Genomic DNA, 25119 nt, shown 5'->3' with positions numbered 1-25119 from the left:
ACGCATCTGCTGGTACAGCATCCGGATCCGATCAATCTCGTAGAGCTGGGGGGGGGGGGGGGGGGGGGCAATCGGATTACCAAACACAACTGTTAATAACACCAGTGGAGATTGTCAAGACAATGTATGTGTTCACAGTGGAGATTACAAGACAAGACTGTTAATAACACAGTGGAGATTACAAGACAAGACTGTTAATAACACAGTGGAGATTACAAGACAAGACTGTTAATAACACAGTGGAGATTACAGGACAAGACTGTTAATAACACAGTGGAGATTACAAGACAGACTGTTAATAACACAGTGGAGATTACAAGACTGTTACTAACACAGTGGAGATTACAAGACAAGACTGTTAATAACGCTCTAGTGTTGGGGTTGGGGGAGGGTTAGGGTAGGGTAGGTGCTCTCTGTCTCTCACCCCCTCGTTGTGGCCGATGCTGTTGTAGTTAGAGTTGGGGTTAGGGTTGTGGTTAGGGTTGGGGGCCAAAACCTATTGGGGGGTTAGGGCAGGGTGTTCTGTTAGAGTTTTGGTCAGGGTTAGGGTTTAGGGTTGGTGTAGGGTTGGTGTTAGGGTAGGGTAGGTGCTCTCTCTCTCTCACCCCCTCGTTGTGGCCGATGCTGTTGTAGTACCGGTAACAGCCTGGAAGTCCGGATGTTTCGATGCCACTTGCCAGCGTTGCGGCGTGAGCGGTACTTCAGGAAACCATGAGCCTGAGAGGAGGGAGAGGGACACTCCCTCCCCCCCTCTCCCAGGTCACCCCCGGTCCTCCCCCTCATCCACTTCACCTGAGGGGCTGGGAGAGGAGAGGGGGGACAGGGGAGAAGGGAGAGGGGAGGAGAGGAGAGAGGGTGAGAGGAGAGGGGGGAGAGGGGAGATGGGGAGAGGAGAGACGGGAGGAGAGGAGAGAGGAGAGAGGGGGAGAGGAGAGAGGGAGGAGGAGAGGAGAGAGGAGAGAGGGGGAGAGGGGAGAAGAAAGGGAGACAATATAAACAGCAATTCAGCATTCTAGTTTCTGAATTGTGTTGTCACAGCACATGTCAGTTTAATGTCTTTCTCTTTCTCTCTATATAGAAATATATTCAGAGTGAGTGAGTGGGGAACTCCCTTGCAATCTGTTTTTTTTAAAGCAGTTTTCAAAAGTTATAAGCAAATAAGAATTTGTGTTGAATCTAAAAGAAGATAAAACAGAATCTATGAGAAGGGGTCTCTCAGGGTTACCTTGTGGTTTAATGAGCTTCATCAGTGAGGAGGCATCCAGCAGACCTGGAGAGAAAGGAGAGGAGAAGAGAGGGGGAGAGGAGAGGAGAGGAGAGAGGAGAGGGGAGAGGAGGGGGGAGAGGAGAGAAATGAGAGGAGACAGGGAGAGATTGAAAAAAGAGGGGGAGAGGAGGAGAGAAGAGAGGAGGGGGCAGAGGAGAGAGGAGGGGTAGAGGAGGAGGAGACAAGAGAGGGGGAGATGAGGGAGGATGTGGAGAGGAGAAAGGACAGGGAGAGAAAGGGGCAGAGGAGAAAGGAGGTAGAGGGCGAGAGAGGAGGAGGAGAGAGGTGGAGAGGAGAAGAGGGGATAGGAGAGAGGAGGGGGGTTATATGCTGGAGCAATGCCAGGGAACAACATCTGGTGTTTAAAAAAAAAAAAAAAATAATAGGGTAAACGATAAAACACAAACAGACACCCCTCTAAGAAGCTACCAGCCTGTTCCCTTTCAAAAGCGCTGATTCTAAACAAAACACACAGCCCGGGATCATTAAAGCGCAGCATTACACACGCTTTACGCAAGGCAAACTTTTTTCTTCTTCCCAAGGGCAGCGCTTTGAAACCTACACACCGCTTTCTGAAACCCCCAGGAGACTACTTTTTCTTTCTTCCCAAGGGCAGCGCCCCTGGATCAAGGACTCTAGAGACCTGACCCACCCCCTCCCCACCCACCCCCACATCATTACGCGGGAGACCTCTGACCTGGGAGCAGCACAGTGCACAACAGCGCCCCCACCAGGAACATCTGAGATATCATCTTTCTGAAATGAGAAGACAGGCAGACAGTGTCACTCCTTCATTGATTTATTCATTTATTGATTGATTGATTTATTAATTAATTGGAAGATTGTATTTTTATCCTTGGTGTACAATGCTTCCCTATGCTTTACCAGACCTCTCTGTGCTTTACAATGCTTCCCTATGCTTTACCAGACCTCTCTGTGCTTTACAATGCTTCCCTGTGCTTTACCAGACCTCTCTGTGCTTTACAATGCTTCCCTATGCTTTACCACACTCTGTGCTTTACAATGCTTCCCTGTGCTTTACCAGACCTCTCTGTGCTTTACAATGCTTCCCTATGCTTTACCAGACCTCTCTGTGCTTTACAATGCTTCCCTGTGCTTTACCAGACCTCTCTGTGCTTTACAATGCTTCCCTGTGCTTTACCAGACCTCTCTGTGCTTTACAGTTAAGGTATACATATTCAAACTAAGGTCTTATGACAGCGACACAATTATAAAAACACAATAACCACATTGAATAAGGTTATAGCGGATCAAGCTAACGTGCGAGTTTAAAATCTTTACCTGTGGTGAAATGTCTCTAAACACAGTCTCGATTAGAAACGAGCACGCCGAGCAGAGACGCACTGTTGTCAGCGCCTCTGTTACACTATTCGGACCGTTTTGTCGCCTATTATAATAACTGCAGCATCAATTCAAACGCTAATATTTATATTTAAAACTCCGAGGGTGTCAAAAACTATCCTCAGCGTTCTCGGGTGTTCTTTCTTAGCCGGTAATAATTTAATAAGAAACTCCGGATAGGTTGCAGCCGGTAGCTGTTCTTAATCCAGTATCTCTCTCTCTCTCTCTCTCTCTCTCTCTCTCTCTCTCTCTATATATCTCTCTCTCCTATATATATAATTAGTATAAAGTATATATTTTAGTTCATTCGGGCAGTATTTAAGGATTTGCAAGACGTTTGCCCTGCCGGGTGTCCTGTGGGGTCCCGTGTTTATTCAGTGAGACTCTGAGTGGACCTGGCCGCTCCGCTCAATCCGAGCCCGGCAGGTAAGAGGTCGTCTCATATATAGAGAGAATAAGGGCAATTCCTTATAGCCTGCTTCGGGAGGGGGGGCCCTACCCCAGATGCGGTATCGCCATGAGAGACTCTCTGGGGGTTCCCCAAGTTGCTGTGGAAACAGCACGTCCGCAAGGCGGGTTTTTTTTTTTTTTTTTTTTTTTTTAGGTGGGGGGGGGGGCCCCGGGGCGAAGCTGCGCGACTGTTTCTAATTAGGAGGAATCCTCCTGTGTCATTTTAAAAAGCGTGTTTGATAAACGATTTGAAACTTCCCCCGCTGTGAGCTTTCGACCGACGAAGGGGGCTGGGGGGGGGCCCCCCCCCCCAGGGGAGGAGGGGGTCCCTGGAGGGGGTGGGGGGGGGGGGCAGGTAATGCATGCATGCATGCATGTGTTGTGATTTTAATTGTATTTATTTATTTATTTCTTAGTGAGAGACGCTCCCACAGTCGCTCGCTTAAAATCAGCGCTCCAGACCAGCCTGTTGTCTCTTGCTCCTTATTAATCGGTTATTAGCTGTTATTGATCTGTTATTAGCCATTATTGATCGGTTATTAGCTTCTTGTCTAAATTTGCTATTCCAGGTTTTTCACTGTCACTTATTCGTGTGATTTTGTATGACACACGCATCCAGTGTCTAGAATTCACACACACACACACACACACACACACATATATATATATGTTTATAATCTTATAAAGGATAACCAATACATGTTATTTAAGCGCACCGCTACATTTAAAAGGAATCTGTAAAAGAGAAAGGCGCTCTGTATTTATTTACGAGAGAGAGAGAGAGGAGACTGAGATGCAATAAAACCCTATGAGACGGAGCTGGACGGCTGATCGATGCGTGTTTGCATTTTCAATATCCCCTCCGCTGCAGAAACGCGAGTGGCGTTTCTTCTCTTCTCTTTTCTTTTTTTTTTTTTTTCAATAGTTATAATAACTCGTTTAGTTTTCACACGTTTTAACAACACAGTCAGATCCCGGCTGTGTCTTTTCAACACCTGTAATTCCCGTTTCAACACGCAAGCACACGCTGTCGAGCAGAAAATAACATCTCTTATAATCTCTCTTCGCTTGTAAAAAAAAAAAAATAAAAAACAGAGCAAATTCCTCACATTCAGAGCGTTCCATTCTGGGAAAAAATAAAATAAATAAATAAATAAACAACCTGCCATAACACTGTCAATAAGTCGGTATTGGAATTCTCGCACAGAAAAGGGTCAGATTTGAGATCTAATCTACAAAGAAATGACCAGCAACAATTTGAATTTCACTTTGGTATAAAAGACCTTAAGTCTGGCTCTTCCTAACTTAAAAAAAGCCCATATATATCTCAAAATTATATCATGTCGTGGAATCACCTCGAGATTGTCTAAAAATATCTTTAATGTTTTTATATAGCGCCTTTCACAGTGGACCTCCATCACACAGTGCTTTCCAGAGGCAGGCTGTGAACTGCGCATTAGATGCAGAGTCTCTTCCAATAGTGCGTTGATTTAGCATCTCATCCGCAGAGCGCAAGGAGGTGAAGCGACTCTCTCAGGGTCACACACAGAGAGTCAGACAGCGGGAGAGGTGGGATTTGAACCGGGGACCAGCCCTGGACTTCAACCGCTGCACCGCACTGCCTCCTGGTGGTAGACCACAGGTTGAACTGGCATCCGTCTCTGTGATTTTAACGTTCTGTGTGACCAATCTATATATTTTTTTCTCCATAACCCCCATGTAACGTTTTCATTGAGAAACACTGCTCGTGTTCCGATTAATCTGGCATTTAAAACGGGTTCAAGGCATGGGGAATGGGATTTCGGTTTTGGTCAGGCAGGGAGAGCGCCCGCAGCGTACAAACTCCCCCGTCCTTTGAGTTCAGTTTTGTTCAGGCAGGATTCTCATAATTTCATATCCCCCCCCCCCCCCCCCCGAACCCCCGGGTAAACCAGCTGTCTCTCCTGCTGAAAGAATTTGAGATATTTTAAACACAGGATAGACACTAGAGAGACCAGAACACACACACATTATAATACACACCCCTAAAACCATGTTGAACCCAGGGGGCAAACAGAGGAGAGAATACTGTTATGATGAATTCCTCCCATAAGCAAACTTCTGATTGCAAATCAGTCTCGTTTTATAGAGAAATTTAATTACCCGTGTGTTTGGGGAGGGGTGTAATTGATAGGCCATTTTATGCAATTAAGCTCATAGGAACACATTTGATTTTTTTTTTTTAATTTTATTGACTTTTTTTTTTAAAAAAAAAAAGGGTGAACTCTGCATCATCAACAGCTGCGGCTGCTGCTGCAGAGTCTCTTCCAATAGGACCTCGCTTGTTTTACATCTCGTTCGAAGGACGGAGCACAAGGAGGTGAAGCGACTCGCTCAGGGTCTCACACACACACACACACAGGGAGTCAGGGGCTGAGCTGGTATCAAGACCCCTTTTCTTTAAACCAGCTGGTCCAGCAAGTCAGAGACGAACGCTAACAGCGAGGACGGTGCCCTGCTGGTGTCGCGCTGTGCCAGCACTGTCAGACCGAGACAAGTGCAATGCCTCTCAGAGTGGCAGCAATTGCTCAAGCCTCAGCCTCTCAACACTGGCCAGTCCTGGATCGGCTCTGCACGCTGGTTTCAGCGCGTCTCCGCTAGGAAACACACAGAGAGAGGAGAGAGAGGGAGACAGGCAGACTGATCCAGGCCACAGTCAGTTTTGCATGGGTTTGCACAGCTTCACAGCGAGGCACAGACTGACTGCAACCCTGCAAAACTCACTGGAGACCAGCAGGAAACCGACCGGCGAGACAGAAACACACACAGCAACCCTGCAAACAGAGAGAGAGAGCGAGAGAGACAGCAGCCCTGCAAAACAAGGTCACAAAAGACTACTAGAAATCATCACAGCAGTATCAAAGGTTACATTTATAAAAAAAAAAAAAAAAAAAAAAAAAAAAAAGTGTGTCAGTTTTAAGTGAAGTATATTGGAAAACTACAAAAGCGCTGGGTGTGTGATTCAATGTTAACAAGGGAACATTATCCAGCAGCTTTCACTGGACTCTATGAAGCTGAGGGAGTTCATTCTATATAGAGGGGGTGCAATTCAATATGTTAACAAGGGAACATTATTCAGCAGCTTTCACTGGACTCTATGAAGCTGAGGGAGTTCATTCTATATAGAGGGGGTGCAATTCAATATGTTAACAAGGGAACATTATTCAGCAGCTTTCACTGGACTCTATGAAGCTGAGGGAGTTCATTCTGTATAGAGGGGGTGCAATTCAATATGTTAACAAGGGAACATTATCCAGCAGCTTTCACTGGACTCTATGAAGCTGAGGGAGTTCATTCTATATAGAGGGGGTGCAATTCAATATGTTAACAAGGGAACATTATTCAGCAGCTTTCACTGGACTCTATGAAGCTGAGGGAGTTCATTCTATATAGAGGGGGTGCAATTCAATATGTTAACAAGGGAACATTATTGAGCAGCTTTCACTGGACTCTATGAAGCTGAGGGAGTTCATTCTAAAAAACGTCTGGCCGGTAGCTGCAGGCTCGCAGTGCGATGTCGCCCCCCTGTGGTCAGTAGCTGCTGGTACCTCGAGCCTTCAGGAAGTGCTGGTCTTGCAGTAGGTTCAGAAATCCACTACCTGCACAAACAGCACTTTGGAAGTGCCGAGGTAGAGCCCTCTAGTGGAGAGGAGGAGGCTGGGGCAGGCAAGCCAGTCTCCCTGGAGGTCATGCAACAGAACCAGCAGAATACATTCAGTAGCAAAAAACAATCACTGAAAAAAAATGAAGAAAATCATAAACACAAGCCTGTGCAATTTGACGGTTTCGATTTTCCCCGACGTCACTTGATCAAAAGACGAGTGTAAAGTTACCACAATGATAGGGAAAATGTAAAACATTTATAAATATAACAATTAAAAAGGGTAGGGTTAAAAATCTGTCCAAATGCATGAAAAAAAAAACAACACAAGTTTACTTTATCAATTCTATCCCTCATGGTGAAATGTAATGTCCTTATCCATGTTCCAACCCCCCGCCCCGCTTCCCTCTTGCTCGATGGCTATGACCTCCCTACGCTGCAAGTGCCCACACTGCGGTAGGCGGGTACAGAGCTACCTGCACTGTAAGCACTTTAGCAGAGCAGAGGTCCTTCTCAAAACAGCAAGCCCCAAGCCCCTGTCGCGTCCCTCACCAGCGCTGTGGACAGTCTGAGGATGGACAGCAGGGTCCTGGCGGAGGGGGTGTCCGTCCTCGTCTCCATGTTTGCCACTGTGATGTAATCGGGCAGGGATTCTGGGATAGCGGGCTGGCGTCGCTTACAGAGAGCCATGTAGCGCCTGGGGAGAGAGGGAGGGACTCAGGTCCCAGTGTATGGAGTTGAACTGGGGGAGAGGTATACAGGTGCGCTAGGTTTCACCAATATGGTACACTGGTCCCAGCGAGGGGATGACCGCCTTGGGGATGGGGGCCTTGGAGCTGGGGGGGGGGGGGGGGGGGGGGGGGGGGGTGGGGGGGGGGGGGGGGGGGGTGCATTCAGTACAGGAAGGGTTATTGACCTGGTCTTTCCGTGTTATTGAAAAAAACTAAACTGAGTCAAGTAGACCAGCGTTTGGGCTCTAGTGCCTTCAGTGTCAGACACTCAGAGAGTCCTCCTATCGCTGCATGTACCCCCCCATCACTCACTCACGGGTCTGGATGTAGAGACGGCCGCCGGACTTGTTCCTGACTGGGGCACATGAGAGGATGAAGGACGGAGACTGGATCTGAGACGAGAGCCGGACTTGTTCCTGACTGGGGCACATGAGAGGAATGAAGGACGGAGACTGGATCTGAGAGAGAGAGAGAGAGAGAGAGAGAGAGAGAGAGAGAGAGATTTACACCTCGCTGTGGGGGGGGTGCAGAATAAAAACAGACAAATATTCAATCAAACACACAGCTTGCACCCCGAAACAAACATCTTGAGTACAATAAATAAGTCAATAAATATTTATATAAACACACAAGTAAAAAAAAAACATTTTAACATGATCCCTGTCAAATATACACAAATTATATTCTAACTGATTAAAGCCTGTTAATTGGGGCGTGTCACGTGTGCTGATCCATGCAAATTAACACAGTAACAGGATGACGTCACGCAGTTTACAAAAGGCAGAGTTACAACCCCGCAAAATAATAAACAAAAAAACACACAAATTAACAAAAACAACTAAACTATCATTTTACTTGATTAACTCAAAATTAAAATTATTTTTAAGGGTGCGGGGGTCCCGTTGGGTAAAAACCCATTGCCTGACACATGCGCATAACAATAATAATAATAATAATAATAATAATAATAATAATAATAGAGTTTAACAAACTCAGCGCGATCCAGGATTTAGGTTCGACTCAAATTTAAAATTTCTGCTTTTTTTTTTTTTTTTTTAATTAATCGATTCCCGTTCCCTTGTAAAACCGATCACCGAGACTAATTAAAAACGGGCTTCAAAACGAAACCAGTTCAAAACTTAAAAAAAAAAACACAAAACCAGTTCCTTCAAAGTCGTTATTATGGGAGAGACACATGAACTGAACGCTTCGCTGTTTTCACTTTCGCTATTATAAAATAAAATACACCCTTTGTGTCTTACCCCTGCTCCCTGATCTGATCATATCCACACTTTGTTGCACTTTGGGGAAAAAAAAAAGTGTATTTCCACCCGCAGCTTGGCTACTTTGTTGCACCGCTGCCCATTCAGACTTGTAAACAAAAACAAAATAACAAAAACAAAACAGAGCCGGGGCAAACTTTACAGAGAAGCAAATCACAAAACTAACTTCCCAGCTCGCTTTGAATTTCAGAGCTAACAATAGACCCCCCCCCCCGGCAACTTAAACTTCAACCCCCCAAAACTACTAAAATTCCTCCAATCGACCCCCGCTTTGAAATGTGGTAGTTACCTTAAAATCGACCCCCCCCCCCCCCCCCTCATATCAAGAGGGGGGCGGGCCGGGGCTGCGCTCTTGACCCCCTTTTCCTGTCTGTTGGGGGGTTGTTTTGTTTTGTTGTTGTTGTTTTTGCATCCTAGACTTGCCCCCGTGTTTATCAAGAGCCAACCCGGGCTTGTGGTTTTTTTTCGAGTTTTTTCTTCCCTAATTCATCTTCCTTTGCATCGGCCTGTCCGGGTTGGTGACTTTTTTTTTGCACAACCCCTGAATTTGCCCCAGTTTATCTTGGTGCCAAACCCTCTGATGGGTTTTTTGGTTTTTGCCCCCTCCAGGAGCGGATTTAGTGTTGGGGTTTGTAAACAAAAGAGAAGCATATGGCAGAGCGGGCAGGCGTCCGCAGGGGGGGTGGCTTCCGGTAACCTCGTCCTTCCCGTAAAATAGACCCTCCTGCATTGGGGTAGGCTTTATAATAAGATCTCAGGTCCATCTATCACCGTCTGTGAAATTGAGGACACTGGGTATTTCGGTCCAGTAGGGGGGAAGTGAGAACTCTTTGGGTAAACACCCCTGAATTTGCCCCACTGCCCCCCCTCCCTGGTTTTTGCCCCCTCCCCGCGGATTTAGTGTTGTTGTAAACAAAAGAAGCACATGGCCGCAGCGCCTCACAACCACCCGCGGGGCTTCCGGTAACCCTCCGCCGCCCGTCAAATAGACCCGCCTGCACTGGGCTGCTTTATAATAAGACTCAGGTCCATTATTCACACGTTTGTGAAACTTGAGAAACTGGGTAATTTTTTTTTTTTTTTTTCTTTCGCGATGGGTAATCCAAAGCAGCTTTCGTTATTCTCAAGCAAGTGCTGCGGATCGCTTGCAAGATAGTGATCCCTTATCCAGGCAGCGCAACCCTGCCAAATAGTGGGTCTGCGTCTGACGTCAGGACGCAATCCAACCCCCCCCCCCCTGATCGCTGTGTTTTGCAAGCATCAGTTTGAACTCAGGTGTTTATCCCTTATCCAGGCAGCCGCAACCCTGCCAAATAGCTGGGTCGGACTCTGTCTGGACGTCAGGATCTATACATTTGCAATCCATAACCCCCCCCCTCGTGCATGTGGGCGAATAGCTAGCCAAAGACTAGCAGAACAACAGCATCCAACCCCCCAAACTCGAAAGCAAATGTACAGGGCAGGGTAAATTACACAGCATCCCTATGCACAGTTCATTAGAGTCTAGCAGTGTTATTATTATACACAGCATCCCAGTTCATATTCTAGCAGTGTTATTATAATACACAGCATCCCAGTTCATATTCTTTTAATACACCCAGCAGTCAAATAGTACATATTTAGCATGTGAGTTATTTTAACGTGTGTGTACAGTCCCAGTTCTATATTCTACAGTGTTATTTTTCAATAGTTTCAGATTCTAGGGGGGGAGTTCTATTCTACTAGCAGTGTTATCTATAATACACAGCATCCTGTTGTTCATATTCTAGCAGTGTTAATATAGCAAACCCCCCCCCACCCAACCCCCCCCCCCCACCCCCCCCCCTCCATCCATCCCAAAGATTCATATTCTAGCGTGTGGGGGGGCGCTTATAACTAAACCAGCATCCACCAGGTTCATATTCTAAGCAGTGTTATAAACATAAATTCGAATTCCGGCACTCACCAGTTCATATTCTAGCAGTGTTATTAATTATACCAATCACAGTATCAGTCCATCCCAGCCATTTCGAGGACAGCAGGGTACTATAATACCACCAGCATCCAGGTCAGAGTATTTGTTCTAGCAGTGTTTTATAATGAAAACAAACACATCGCAGTTTATTTTTCGCCTAGATCCAGTGTTAATTAATCGATTTGTCGACCCGGCGTTTCCCAGTTTCTTTTAGTGGGTTATTAATAAACATGGTCTATTTTAGCAGTGTACTTGTAATACCACAGCATCCCAGTTCATATTTTATAGCAAGTGTTATATTATAATACACAGCATCCCAGTTATATATTTCTAGCAGTTGTTATTACATAAGTACACAGCATCCCAGTTCATATTTTTCTAGCAGTGTTGATTATAGTGAATACACCCATAAAGCCCACAGTCCCAGTTCATATTCTAGCAGTGCTTATCTATTCAATACACAGCCAATAACCGCAGAGTTCCCAGTTCATATTCTAGCAGTGGTTATTATAACACATCAGCAGATAGAGTTCTTTATTGCAGTGTTACTATTGACTTGTACACAGCGCATCCCAGTTAAATATTGTTGTTCGTAAAGGGTGTTCAAAGTATTCTAGCAGTGTTATTATACACAACATCCTAGTTCATTTTTGTATTCTAGCAGTGTTATTATTATAGACGGCATCCCAGTTCATATTCTAGCATTGTTATTATAATACACAGCATCCCAGTTCAGATTCTAGCAGTGTTATTATAATACACAACATCCCAGTTCATATTCTAGCAGTGTCATTATTATACACAGCATCCCAGTTCACATTCTAGCAGTGTTATTATAATACACAACATCCCAGTTCATATTCTAGCAGTGTCATTATTATACACAGCATCCCAGTTCACATTCTAGCAGTGTTATTATAATACACAACATCCCAGTTCATATTCTAGCAGTGTCATTATTATACACAGCATCCCAGTTCACATTCTAGCAGTGTTATTATAATACACAACATCCCAGTTCATATTCTAGCAGTGTCATTATTATACACAGCATCCCAGTTCACATTCTAGCAGTGTTATTATAATACACAACATCCCAGTTCATATTCTAGCAGTGTTACTATAATACACAGCATCCCAGTTCATATCCTAGCAGTGTTATTATAATACACAGCACCCCAGTTCATATTCTAGCAGTGTTATAATTATACACAGCATCCTAGTTCATACTGTATTCCAGCAGTGTTATTATTATACACAGCATATATTATATAAGGTCAGTACAAATCTGAGTTATGTTTCTAGCATTAAGATCCCACAGTTCATTATATATAGCAGTGTTACATATAATATCACAGGCATCCCAGTTCATCATTCATCTAGCAGTGTTATTATTATACACAGCATCCCAGTTCATATTCTAGCAGTGTTATTATTATACACAGCATCCCACATATTCTAGCAGTCCACAGCATAGTTCATATTGTATTCTAGCAGTGTTATTATAATACACAGCATCCCAGTTCATATTCTAGCAGTGTTATTATAATACACAGCATCCCAGTTCATATTCTAGCAGTGTTATTATTATACACAGCATCCCAGTTCATATTCTAGCAGTGTTATTATTATACACAGCATCCCAGTTCATATTCTAGCAGTGTTATTATAATACACAGCATCCCAGTTCATATTCTAGCAGTGTTATTATTATACACAGCATCCCAGTTCATATTCTAGCAGTGTTATTATAATACACAACATCCCAGTTCATATTCTAGCAGTGTTATTATTATACACAGCATCCCAGTTCACATTCTAGCAGTGTTATTATAATACACAGCATCCCAGTTCATATTCTAGCAGTGTTATTATAATACACAGCATCCCAGTTCATATTCTAGCAGTGTTATTATAATACACAGCATCCCAGTTCATATTCTAGCAGTGTTATTATAATACACAGCATCCCAGTTCATATTCTAGCAGTGTTATTATAATACACAGCATCCCAGTTCATATTCTAGCAGTGTTATTATAATACACAGCATCCCAGTTCATATTCTAGCAGTGTTATTATTAATTTACAAGCATCCAGGTTCATATTCTAGCAGTTGTGTTAACTGCATTCCCAGTTTTTCAGCAGTGTTACTTAATAAATGTTCATTTCTAGCAGTTATTATGTAATTATTGCGAAATTAAATACAAGCTAATCTTTTTTTTCATAATAGCAGTGTTATTAATAAATGCTAAAATAATAATAATAATAATAATAAGGGTTATAATAATAATAAATCTTCTAGGGGTAACAAATAATAAATAATAAATAATAATAAAAATAATGATAAAATTCAGTACCGCGCAGGGTCGGAGAGAATGCATTACATCTCGGGGGACGCTATAATGACCCGCCACTCCCTCTCTCTCTCTCTCTGCCTCTCTACCCCTCCGGCTTCTCCATTCTGCTATTAAACTGAAGCTGCCCGTGTAAGCTATTGATTTTGTGACAGCCTGCTTCATCTTACCCCTCCTCGCTACTTCTCTTTCCACCCCTCCCTTCACTCCCTCCACTCGTCTCTATCTCTTTCTCTCAATATATAATAAAATATTCGAGTTGGGTTTTTTTTTAGACCAATTCACAACACAGACAGTCGTTTATTTTTTTGCAAAAGCAATTCCAGTATTATTACAGTAACACATGCTGTTCCTCCTCCCTCCTCTCCTCCCTCCTCTCCTCCTCTCTCCTCTCTCCCTCTCATCTCTCTCCTCCTCCCTCCCCTCCTCCTCCTCCCCTCCCCTCTCTCCCCTCCCCTCTCCTCCTCTCCCTCTCTCCCCTCTCCCCCCTCCCCTCCTCTCCCCCACTCCACTCCTCCCTCCCCCTTTCCCTCCCCTCTTCCCCTCCTACATCTAGCTCTCCCATTAGATCGATGTTGGTGTGCATTACAGGTCAGAGACAGCCCAGCTCGAGTGCAGCTGGGTCGACAGAGTGTCAGGCTCTCTCTCCCCCCTCCCCTCCCCGGGGTTATTATGTGTGTGTGTGTGGGGGGGGGGGGGGGGGGGGGATGGATTGATGTGGTGATTGATCTTTTCAATGCCCTGTGTCGTTTTGTACTGGAAAAAATTGCCCTACTGTATATTGGGAGTGACCCTGACACACTGGGACCACTGACACACACACACACACACACACACATTGACACACACACACACACACACACACACACACACACACACACACACACACACACACACACACATACATAATTACTATATTATTAACGCATTATTGTATTATTGTATTATTACAAAGTCAAAATAAACACCAATAACCTGAGCTCGTGCTGGGGCTGTGTTCTGATACCCGGTTCACACTAGGACCCTTCGGAACCCCCCCCCCCCCCCCCCCCCCCCCCAACACACACCCCCCCCCCCCCCCCCCCCCCCAAACACACACTACCAGCCCGTCTCATTGTTCAGAGTGTGTGCTCCCTCTGGAGAGAGAGGGGGGGCTGGGGAAGGGGGCGGGGGGGGGGTCAGTGATTACATGTGATATAGAAGCTGCACACCAAGCAAGGCAGCGCATACTGCGCGGACAACTGGCGTTTTATCTTGAAAGATTTTTACAAATCCTTATCTATATCTATATACCTTTTAATTAAAATAACCAGTCAAAAGAGAGAGGGGGAGAGATCTCTCTAGACTCTCTATGAGGACTCTGTCTGTGAGATAGACAGATATAGAGAGAGTCTGACAGATACACAGACAGAGAGACAAAGAGAGAGAGAGAAAGCGGCCGGGGTTCGAGTCTCGCCGGTGTTTTGCGCTGCGTTGTCCCGGGCCGGTCTCTGGCTGCGATGGAGCGCCTCCTCTTCGCCTCTCCTCCCACACGCAGATCTTTCCTCTCCTCGGTTCCCTTCATCCTCTGTTTTCTTTGCACGTCTGGCTGGGGCGACCCGCGGAGCCGGAGCTGCAGCGAGGTGCGGCAAGCCTACGGGGGGAAAGGTTTGAGCCTGGACACGGCGCCTCAGACTCAAATATCTGGCAAGTCAAGCGGCCGGGACGGGAGGGGACGGGAGGGGAGGCAGTTTGCAGCACGGGGGTCTCTAACAAAAGAAACCCGACGCTACAAACCTTTATCTTCAGTCTAATTGTATTTTCTACTAGAGCTGTAATTATTATTATTATTATTATTATTGTTGTTATTATTATTATTATTATTTTAAGCTACACATTTCTTGCGTACGCAGTGTATTTGGAAAGCCTTTGTTTCGGTAACCGGTCTCTCCGTTATCCCTGATACTCTGTGCTACAGTCCTAGCTCGCTGTTGGAAACGGGTCGGGTATGTGTTTATCTGAACGCCCCATTACGCCCGGAGAAATGCACAGAGCGTGTGTTTTATTTGTTTTAATCGCCCTTATCTATCAATGTGTTTTAAAATAAAAAAAGTGTGATAAAGGTAATCAATACCACCCTCAACGGGGCTAGCCGCTGAGGAAATCACTCAGCATAATGAAATGTTTCAGTAAAAGGTTTTTTTTTTTTTTCTTGGAAGATTAATACAGTTCAAACCCATCTTTTTAACTCTGTATAATTTCAACTCTGACTCTGAGTCTCTCCACCCTGTTCTGCTCGTGACCTCTTGAACCCTAACCTAAAGCTTCCGCTCTCCAGCCCTGACGTGTGAACTCTGACCTCTGATCTGCACGGGCCTGGTCTGAGTTGGAGGGGATTTGAAACCGGGAAGGGATCAAACCGCTATGGAACAGGAGTCTTACACAGTTCAAGAGTCTGGAGAACAGCCTGTCTCCTCTCCTCTTTGTGTGTGTGTGTGTGTCTCAGTGTGTGTGTGTGTGTGCATGTGTGTGTGTGTCTGTGCACCATCTCTCCTCTCCTCTGTGTGTGTGTGTCTGTGCACTCCCTCTCCTCTCCTCCTCTGTGTGTGTGTGTCTGTGCACTCCCTCTCCTCTCCTCTCCTGTGTGTGTGTGTCTGTGCACTCCCTCTCCTCTCCTCTGTGTGTGTGTCTTAGTGTGTGTGTGTGTGTGTGTGTGTGTGTCTCTGTGCACTCCTTCTCCTCTCCCTGTCTGATCCGGTTCTCAGGGACCATGTTCCTCTGACTGATTCCTTGGAGCGCGATCGGAAAACTGAGAGTCCTGCGGGCCGGGGAGCAGGTGGCGAGAGAGAGAGAGAGAGAGACAAAGAGAGAAAGAGAGAGAGGGAGGTAGAGGGAGAGGGAAAGGGGAGAGAGGGAGAGGCAGAGAAAGTAATTATTGATGCTTTATTGGAAGTCCCATCCATCCCTCCCTGTCTCTCTCGGAATCCTGGCATTTCAAAGACCTGAGCATTGCTGGAATGCACCACCTGACTTCTGCAGGGGGGTGGGGGGGCTCACCTGTGCCGACGCAGAATGGACCGCCCCGCGCCAGACCACACACGCTAATTAGACCTCGTCTGTGTTTAAATTAATATTAATTTATTGAACAAGGGTAATATTTAACATAGCTCAGAAAGACATTTCCCTGGTTAAGCGCGAGAGGCATAGGGTGGGATTCGTGTTGCAGTTTTAAGAGAATACTGGCAGTCTCGCCTCTCTGATTGGCCGGTGCCTCCCCTCTCTGCTCTCTGATTGGCAGGAGAGCACCTGCGGACCTGCCCCCAGGACTACACGTGCTGCTCCAGCGACATGGAGGAGGCGCTGTTGCGCCAGAGTGAGGCTGACTTCCGCAACGCCTTCGACCAGTCCAGCCAGTACCTCCTGACGACCTTCACGCAGAGACACCGCAAACTGGACGGTGAGGAGGGGAGGGGCCAGAGAGAGGGGGAGGAGCTAGAGAGGGAGGGGGAGGAGTTAGAGACACGGCAAACTGGACGGTGAGGAGGGGAGGGGCCAGAGAGAGGGGGAGGAGCTAGAGAGGGGGGGGAGGAGCTAGAGAGGGAGGGGGAGGAGTTAGAGACACGGCAAACTGGACGGTGAGGAGGGGAGGGGCTAGAGAGAGGGGGAGGAGCTAGATAGGGAGGGGGAGGAGTTAGAGACACTGCAAACTGGACGGTGAGGAGGGGAGGGGCTAGAGAGAGGGGGAGGAGCTAGATAGGGAGGGGGAGGAGTTAGATACACTGCAAACTGGACGAGGAGGGGAGGAGCTAGAGAGAGGGGGAGGAGCTAGAGAGGGAGGGGGAGGAGTTAGAGACACGGCAAACTGGACGGTGAGGAGGGGAGGGGCTAGAGAGAGGGGGAGGAGCTAGATAGGGAGGGGGAGGAGTTAGATACACTGCAAACTGGACGGTGAGGAGGGGAGGGGCTAGAGAGAGGGGGAGGAGCTAGATACACTGCAAACTGGACGGTGAGGAGGGGAGGAGCTAGAGAGAGGGGGAGGAGCTAGAGAGGGAGGGGGAGGAGTTAGAGACACGGCAAACTGGACGGTGAGGAGGGGAGGGGCTAGAGAGAGGGGGAGGAGCTAGAGAGCCGAGGGAGGGGGAGGAGCTAGGGAGGGGGAGGAGTTAGAGACACGGCAAACTGGACGGTGAGGAGGGGAGGGGCTAGAGAGAGGGGGAGGAGCTAGAGAGGGAGGGGGAGGAGTTAGAGACACGGCAAACTGGACGGTGAGGAGGGGAGGGGCTAGAGAGAGGGGGAGGAGCTAGAGAGGGAGGGGGAGGAGTTAGAGACACGGCAAACTGGACGGTGAGGAGGGGAGGGGCTAGAGAGAGGGGGAGGAGCTAGAGAGGGAGGGGGAGGAGTTAGATACACTGCAAACTGGGCGATGGGGGAGGGGCTAGAGAGAGGGGGAGGAGCTAGATAGGGAGGGGGAGGAGTTAGATACACTGCAAACTGGACGATGGGGGAGGGGCTAGAGAGAGGGGGAGGAGCTAGAGAGGGAGGGGGAGGAGTTAGAGACACGGCAAACTGGACGATGGGGGAGGGGCTAGAGAGAGAGGGGAGGGTCTAGAAAGGGGAAGGGGCTCTAGAAACAGGGTTGGGGGGTGAATTCTGGTTGAATAGAGAGAATTGACCCTGCTGGTGAATGCCTTGCTCTGCTCAATTGCATTTGTATTTTATTCAGAAAGTGTGACTCCTCCTCCTCCTCTCCCCCTCTCAGAGTTCTTCCGCGAGCTCATTGATGTCGCTGAGAAGTCGATGAATCAGATGTTCACGAAGACATATGGGCGTCTCTACACGCAAAACTCACGCGTGTTCCAGGAGCTGTACAAGGAGCTGCGAAGCTACTACACGGGTCAGTGTGTGTGTGTGTGTGGTGTGTCGTGTGTGGGAGCTGTACAAGGAGCTGCGAAGATGTACAGGGTCAGTGTGTGTGTGTGTGTGTGTGTGTGTGTGTGTGTGTGTGTGTGTGTGTTCAGTGTGTCTGTCTGTCTCTCTCCTCCAGGGGGCAGTGTGAGTCTGGATGATGTTCAGTGTATATTATGTTAGCTCTGTCTCTCTCCTCCAGGGGGCAGTGTGAGTCTGGATGATGTTCAGTGTATATTATGTTAGCTCTGTCTCTCTCCTCCAGGGGGCAGTGTGAGTCTGGACGATGTCCTGTCTGAGTTCTGGGCTCGTCTGTTGGAGCGCATGTTTACTCTGGTGAATCCGCAGTACCAGTTCAGTGAGGATTATCTGGAGTGCGTCAGCAAGCACTCGGAGCAGCTCCGCCCATTCGGGGACGTGCCGCGCAGGCTCCGCCTCCAGGTGAGGAGGGGGGCGGGTTACTAACGGTTACGCGTGTTTGAGGGGCATTAGGGAGCTGAAAACGTAATTTTATATCGCAGACGCAATTGTGAAATAATTTTTAATAAGTTACCACTTCTAGATTTAACAGTACATATAAACAATTCGTTTTAATGATCTGTTTACATACAGACACACATGCATACACACATACATACATGCGTAAACATATACATACATGCATACGTACAAGGGTATCCCAGAATAGGGCTGTACAGATTCACCGTTTCAACTTTTACCAGAGCACGGGAACTGAATCCAAGAGAAACTGAAACTCTCTCTCATTCTCATGCTCTCTCCGTCCCTCCCTCTCTCTCTCCCTCCCTCCCCCTATCTCTCATTCTCTTTCTCTCCCCCTGTCTCTCTCTCTCTCATATTCTCTCTGTCTCTCTCCCCTCCCTCTCTCTCTCTCTTCTCTCTCTCTCTCTCTCTCTCTCTCTCTCTCTCTCTTCTCTCTCTTTCTCTCTCTCTCTGTCTCTCTCCCCCTCTCTCTCTCTCGTTCTCTCTCTCCAGGTCTCTCGTGCGTTCATTGCAGCTCGGGCGCTGGTCCAGGGTCTGGCGACAGGGAGAGACCTCGTGGGGCGCGCTGTCAAGGTATTGTCGTTCGTCGTCTTTTTGTTATTATTGTGTGTGTTGTTGTTTGTTTGCCTTGTTTGGCAGTGTTGTTGTTGTTTTGTTGTAGTGTTTGTGTTCTGCTCAGTTTAGCTCCGGTTCCTGATCACAGTGTGTCTCCCCCCACCCCACTCAGCTCACCCCCACTCTGGAGTGCAAGCGTGCACTCATGAGGCTCTCCTACTGCCCCCTGTGCCGGGGCCTGCCCTCCCTCAAGCCCTGCCACTCCTTCTGCCGCAACGTGATGAAGGGCTGCCTGGCCAATCAGGCGGACCTGGATTCAGAGTGGAACAGCTTCATTGGTGAGTGGAAGCCCCAAGGCCCACCCCTTCAGGGGAGACAGTAAGGGGGCAGGGTAAAAAAAGGAGGGACTGGGAGGGAGGGAAGCAGTGTGGCTCTAGTGGAGCTGAGGAGGGACTGGGAGGGAGGGAAGCAGTGTGGCTCTAGTGGAGAGGGACTGAGGAGGGACTGGGAGGGAGGGAAGCAGTGTGGCTCTAGTGGAGCTGAGGAGGGACTGGGAGGGAGGGAAGCAGTGTGGCTCTAGTGGAGCTGAGGAGGGACTGGGAGGGAGGGAAGCAGTGTGGCTCTAGTGGAGCTGAGGAGGGACTGGGAGGGAGGGAAGCAGTGTGGCTCTAGTGGAGCTGAGGAGGGACTGGGAGGGAGGGAAGCAGTGTGGCTCTAGTGGAGCTGGGAGGGACTGGGAGGGAGGGAAGCAGTGTGGCTCTAGTGGAGCTGAGGAGGGACTGGGAGGGAGGGAAGCAGTGTGGCTCTAGTGGAGCTGAGGAGGGACTGGGAGGGAGAGAAGCAGTGTGGCTCTAGTGGAGCTGAGGAGGGACTGGGAGGGAAGCAGTGTGTCTCCATTATATTAATTGGTTCTCTGGTGTATCCCCCCTCCTCCTCCTCTCCCTGTACCCCGCTGTGTGCCCCCTGGTTGATCTACAGTCCTGAAGTGTTTCTATCCCTGTGCTGATCAGTGGATGGATTGTGATTTGTGTTTTCCTCCCCTCTCTCCTCTCTCCCCCTGGCAGACTCCCTGCTGCAGGTCACTGAGAAGCTGCAAGGCCCCTTCAACATGGAGCTGGCGACAGACTCCATCGGAGTGAAGATCTCTGAGGCCATCATGTACCTGCAGGAGAACAGCGTGCAGACCAGCACCAAGGTGGGAGCGGACTGGGAGCACTGGGAGGGCAGCGGGAGGGGGTGAGGTGAGGCTCTGATCTCTCAACTCTGACCCCCCCCCCAGGTGTTCCAGGGGTGTGGCAGCCCGCGGCCGGCACCGGGCCGTTCCAAACGATCCCCGAGAGACGAGACGAAGCGGCGCTTCAGAACCTACACCCCCGAGGAGAGACCCACCACCGCGGCCCGGACCAACCTGGACAGACTGGTAAGACTGGGAGGACTGGGAGAGAGGGACGAGGGAGGAGACACAGGTTAATACTGGGAGGTGTTTTTTGGGGTGTTGACGCTGTTCTGTGTTTTGGGGTCCCCCCCCAGGCCACGGATCTGAAGGACAAGCTGAAGGCGATGCGCAGGTTCTGGGCGACGCTCCCCGACACACTCTGCAATGACGAGAGACTCAGCGAGGACCTGAGCAACCAGGAGCGCTGCTGGAACGGGCAGGGCAGGGGCAGGTGAGGGGAGAGAGAGAGGGGGGGGGGGGGGAGAGAGAGAGAGAGAGAGAGAGAGAGAGAGAGAGAGAGAGAGAGAGAGAGAGAGAGAGGGGAGAGAGAGGAGAGAGGGGAGTAGATGGGATAGGGAAGAGGTGGAGACATGAGTCTTGCCCCTGTCTCAGTGTCTGTCTTGCCCCTGTCTCAGCGTCTCTCTTGTCTCAGGTATCTGCCGGGGGTGACGGGGGAGGGGCTGGTGAATCAGATCAATAACCCTGAGGTGGAGGTGGACATCGCCCGGCCCGACAGCAAGACCAGGCAGCAGATCCTGCAGCTCCGCAGCGCCACCACCCGGCTGAGACACGCGCAGAGCGGCAGCGACGCAGACTTCCAGGACAGCAGTGAGTGACACACAGAGACACTGAGACACACACACATTGACACATGTGCAGAACAACACTGTCTTTCAGGACAGAGAGACACTGAAACATTGACAAGCACATTGAGACACAAAGATGCAGAGACACTCAGACACCCCCCCTCTTCTAACTTGTATCCCCCCCCTCAGGTGAGGACGGTAGTGGCTCCGGTTTAGGGGAGCGCTACAGTGAGGACTGGCCGGCCTCCGGACCCAACCTGTACAACCAGAACCCCAACTCTCGGGCCGGGCCGGGACAGGGCAAGCCCCCCCGCGGCCGGGACAGAGCCCCCAAGTGGACCCGACCGAACCAGCACCAGAACCAGGGCGACCGAATGCAGTCCGGAGCCCCAGGGCTGCAAAACAGACCTCCCCTGGTGCTGCTGCTACTGCTGCTGGCGCTCACTGCCATCTACTGGCGGTAAGACAGCACTGCGCCCAGCCAGCCCAGCTTCCTTCAACTAACAGACCCCCCCCCACATTGCAGAGAAGTTTGAACCAGTCGAGATTTTAAATGCATTCATACTGTGAGCTTAATAACAATAATAATAATAATAATAATAATAATAATAGACCTTTTTGGTCTTCATTTTTTTATGTAGTGGATAATTTTTTTATTGTATTATTATTATTAATTATAATCATTAAAAAGGTGAATTCATTTTACGACACATGCATTTTTGGAGTTGGAAGGGAGGGGGGGTCCTGAAGGTGCTTAGTTTCACCCGAATATGGGGGGGTCGGGTGGGCCCCCCCCCCACCAGTTTTTATTTGGGGGTGGGATTTTAAATGACAGTGAAAATGGTTTTGGAAGGGGGGGGGGGCTGGGGGAGGGGGGGGGGGGGGTGGAGGTGTTACTGGAACAAATTTGCAACTCCGCTGACGCTGGGCCCTAAATTCGTTTTGTAATGCGTGCAACAGTTTTAAAATAATGTCTGAAGACTTCGGCTCACCTTGGGCCTCTGATACGCACACGGTGTGTCGCGCGAGCTACTCCATACCGAAGGCACTCCATAACGTGTAATCCTGATTTTTTTTTTTTTTTTTTTTAATAAATCCAAAAAAGCACAACTTGTATGATTTAGTGTTATAATTGTTTGTATTATTGTTCCCTGTATGTATACATATCTGTTGTTGTTTTTTTTTTTTTTTTTCTCGAGACATGTGTATGTAAACCAATAATTTGTATTTATTTATTTTATTTACTTTTTGTTTTTAATTTATTGAGTGCAACCATGAAGCGACAATATCGATCCCCTCAGATTGAACGAAACCAAACACTTCTTTTTTTTTTTTTCATTGCTGAAAATGTACTGTGAGATTTCTACTTGGCACGCAGTGCCACCTAGGGGCTGAATGTTGAAACTGCAGCTTGTATGTATTTGATTGAGATTTTTGACACAAAATTGCCACCGGGTGCCACAAATCTTACATCGGCTCTTACATCGTCCCTGCTTCGCTGCTGTGGAGTGACGATGGGTTTTGTTATTATTTGCTGATTTGTACGTGTGTTTTTTGCGCTCTAGTCCGACGAACAGGCTGCGGGGCTGGTCATGCAGATGGTGCAGGCAGCCTGCCGGGACAGGGAGCCTGTCCTGAGGGCTGATCAAGCACACACTGTTACTGTATCATTTCAGAAGTTGTACTGTCGCTAGCTGCCGTATCACGTGTGTGTGCGTGTGTGTGAAATACACACTGTAGCTCCTGCCCCATGAGATCCGATGCATTCCCTCTGTCTCTCTGCCCCCCTCTAGTGGTGGTCTGAGGATCACGCCTACATGGTGACTGTATCCGGGCAGAAAGTGTTTGTGGTGACCCGGTAATCGCCTAGGAGACAACGAGGGGAGAGCCAATCGCAGCCTAGGGGTCTTGCCAGGCCTACTCACTCACTTCCCTGATTGGCTGTTTGTTTTAAAGGGGGGCGGGGCTATGTGACCAGACTTTATTGCAAAAAAAGGGGCTGGAGGAGGCGGGCTTGAAATGCCTGCTTTCTTGTTGAAGCGTATTGAGGAGGTGGGTGGAATTAGCGGGGTTTATGAATTTACCTTAAATCACAAGCATTGCAAAGTATCTGCATTTTCTGTTGTATTAATAAATCTGTGATAGGAACATGAGATGCCTGGTCTTGTCTTTGGTTAGGGAGGCAAATGTGTTGAATGTGTTGAGGTCCTCTCGGAATATGTGGGCGGGGCTGCGGTTCTGCAGGATGGTCAGGTAGCCGTGCTCTCGAACCTCAGCCTTCTCCACATCGTGCTTCCACACGGTCACTATGATCTGCAACACACACACACACAGGGCAATGCACACAGGGGGCAATGCACATGCACACAGGGCAATGAACCAACGCCACCCACACTCACCACAACCACACCCAACCCAACCTCAACCACACCCAACTCATCGGATTGCGCGACGTCTACAGAGAGAGAGAGAGAGAGAGAGAGAGAGAGAAAGAAAGGGACAGAGAGCAGTTTATGTTCTTTTCTAACAAAATGCTGCTGACTGCAATTTGTGATCAATAAATAAATGTGTTGAGATGGATTAAAAGGGGATGCGAATTGCAACTGATTTTAATACGCACAACGTACACAATCTGCACGCACATACATTCGAATAAATCCATAAATAAATCCAGTGGTTTTGGAGGAAGTTGGCGCCCTCTGGTGGTGGTTTACGATACAACACAAAGCCATTGCTATCGGTAAAGCAGAAATCTCTTGATTGCAGAAGGGAGCGGTAAGCTTTCAGCCGCTGTCTCCACCTCGGTCCCCACGGAGCGGCGCACGACTCGTCTGGAGAGGTCCATAAGCGGCTGGGGCTGGCCTGGAGAAAACAACACACACGGTGAGGCAGGAACGCACAGCAGACTGATCCAGTCCAGGTTTTACTAGCAGCTTGATCAGCCCACAGTGTGTCTAGGCGACAAGCCCAGCTGCTTTTATTAAACTCCTAGTGAAACCAGGACCGGATCGCACCGCGATGCAAGGGGAGTCTCAGTTCCAGCGGCACCTCTCGTTTCTACTCACGCTGCATCCCGTTGAGGTAACAGATGCCAATCTCACAGCCCCCCCACACGGCGCTCACGCTGGGGTAAAATGCCCCCCTCCCGAGTCCTGCAAACGCCGTGCCAAGGTAGTGTCTGTCCACCGCGAAGCCCAGGGTCCCTGCATCCGCGTCCAGCACCACAAGCACGGCGTCGGGCACGGCAAGCGGCGACCGGGCCGGCCCCGCCAACGGGTATGTACCGACTTTAGCCCCTCCGTGGTGGAGTTCATTCCTGCCGATCTCCCAGCCCCACGATCCACCGTCGCCGCCGACCAGAGCGGTAAAACCGGGAGCCTGCAAAGCACCTCCGGCGGTGGAGACCCCGACCACGGCGTGGGATCCGCGCTGCCCTGCCGGCCAGTTTATTTCCCAGACGTGGAGCCCGGTGGCGAACCCTTCTTTCCCCCGGATCGAGTCCGTGCTCCACGGCACCGGGCTGCGCTTCGCCGTGAGCCGGTCGGCGGAGACGGAGAAGTTGGCGGAGCAGGCGGAGGGGTTCCAGCCGTGGCGCACACGCTCTTCGAAGGAGACCCGGGGCGAGTCCAGGATCGTCGCCAGGCGGGCGCAAGGGGACACCCGCATTGCCCGCAAATCTGACCCGAGATCTGTGTGTGGCGGGTCTGCCAGCCACGACCGAAACGCTTTGAATAAAGAAAGACCCATTTTCCTTTGCTTAAATTATTATTATTATTATTATTATTATTATTATTGTTTGTCTTAGTGTGTGTGTTTACGAGGCAGTGCAGGCGAGTCGAAGCACTCACATAGTGAGTATAACTGAAGTAGGTATTTATCCTGGAAAAAAAAAAAAAAACAGAAAAAAAAACACGTTTTCAGTTTCGTTATAGTTTACGCAGAAGAAATATTTCAAATAGCAAAGTTATTCAAGTTGGAAACCTTTGCTATTATTTAAAAATTAACAAGGCAAATTTTGAGGTTAACGTTGCTTACGTTAATTCCGTACTGCAATTCTTCGAGGGGCAACAATATTGAAACGGCCCGTCAGTTGAGGTCTGGTTCGGGCGGTTGAG

The 25119-nt window shown here is 48.5% G+C and overlaps 2 protein-coding genes, 1 long non-coding RNA gene and 1 pseudogene across 3 annotated transcripts; 1 reads left to right on the top strand and 3 right to left on the bottom strand.

Moving 5' to 3' along the window:
- The window catches only part of LOC121306471, a 1672-nt pseudogene extending 889 nt beyond the window's left edge, over nt 1-783 (bottom strand).
- Nucleotides 784-786: 3 nt separating this feature from the next.
- Nucleotides 787-2049, bottom strand: LOC121306619. The gene is made up of 3 exons (XR_005948229.1): nt 1965-2049; nt 1226-1270; nt 787-800 (listed from the first exon to the last, which is right to left on the bottom strand). It is a non-coding gene; the product is annotated as an uncharacterized LOC121306619 (long non-coding RNA).
- Nucleotides 2050-14414: 12365 nt separating this feature from the next.
- On the top strand, nt 14415-21578 carry LOC121306546 (glypican-6-like). The gene is made up of 11 exons (XM_041238326.1): nt 14415-14728; nt 16320-16478; nt 17781-17915; nt 18192-18367; nt 18920-19000; nt 19155-19320; nt 20047-20177; nt 20262-20402; nt 20513-20649; nt 20851-21026; nt 21194-21578. Exons 1-11 carry the CDS (start codon nt 14542-14544, stop codon nt 21466-21468), a joined length of 1764 nt encoding a protein of 587 aa, XP_041094260.1. The 5' UTR covers nt 14415-14541; the 3' UTR covers nt 21469-21578.
- Nucleotides 21579-23599: 2021 nt separating this feature from the next.
- LOC121306567 (SPRY domain-containing SOCS box protein 4-like) lies at nt 23600-24815 on the bottom strand. Its single transcript, XM_041238364.1, has 2 exons — nt 24070-24815; nt 23600-23866 (listed from the first exon to the last, which is right to left on the bottom strand). Exons 1-2 carry the CDS (start codon nt 24749-24751, stop codon nt 23739-23741), a joined length of 810 nt encoding a protein of 269 aa, XP_041094298.1. The 5' UTR covers nt 24752-24815; the 3' UTR covers nt 23600-23738.
- Nucleotides 24816-25119: the final 304 nt, after the last annotated feature.

Source organism: Polyodon spathula, chromosome 48 (genome assembly GCF_017654505.1).
Source record: "Polyodon spathula isolate WHYD16114869_AA chromosome 48, ASM1765450v1, whole genome shotgun sequence".
In the NCBI taxonomy this organism is placed as follows: domain Eukaryota; kingdom Metazoa; phylum Chordata; class Actinopteri; order Acipenseriformes; family Polyodontidae; genus Polyodon; species Polyodon spathula.
Note: the sequence above shows the minus strand (reverse complement) of the source record. Positions and strands in the feature narration are given on the sequence as shown.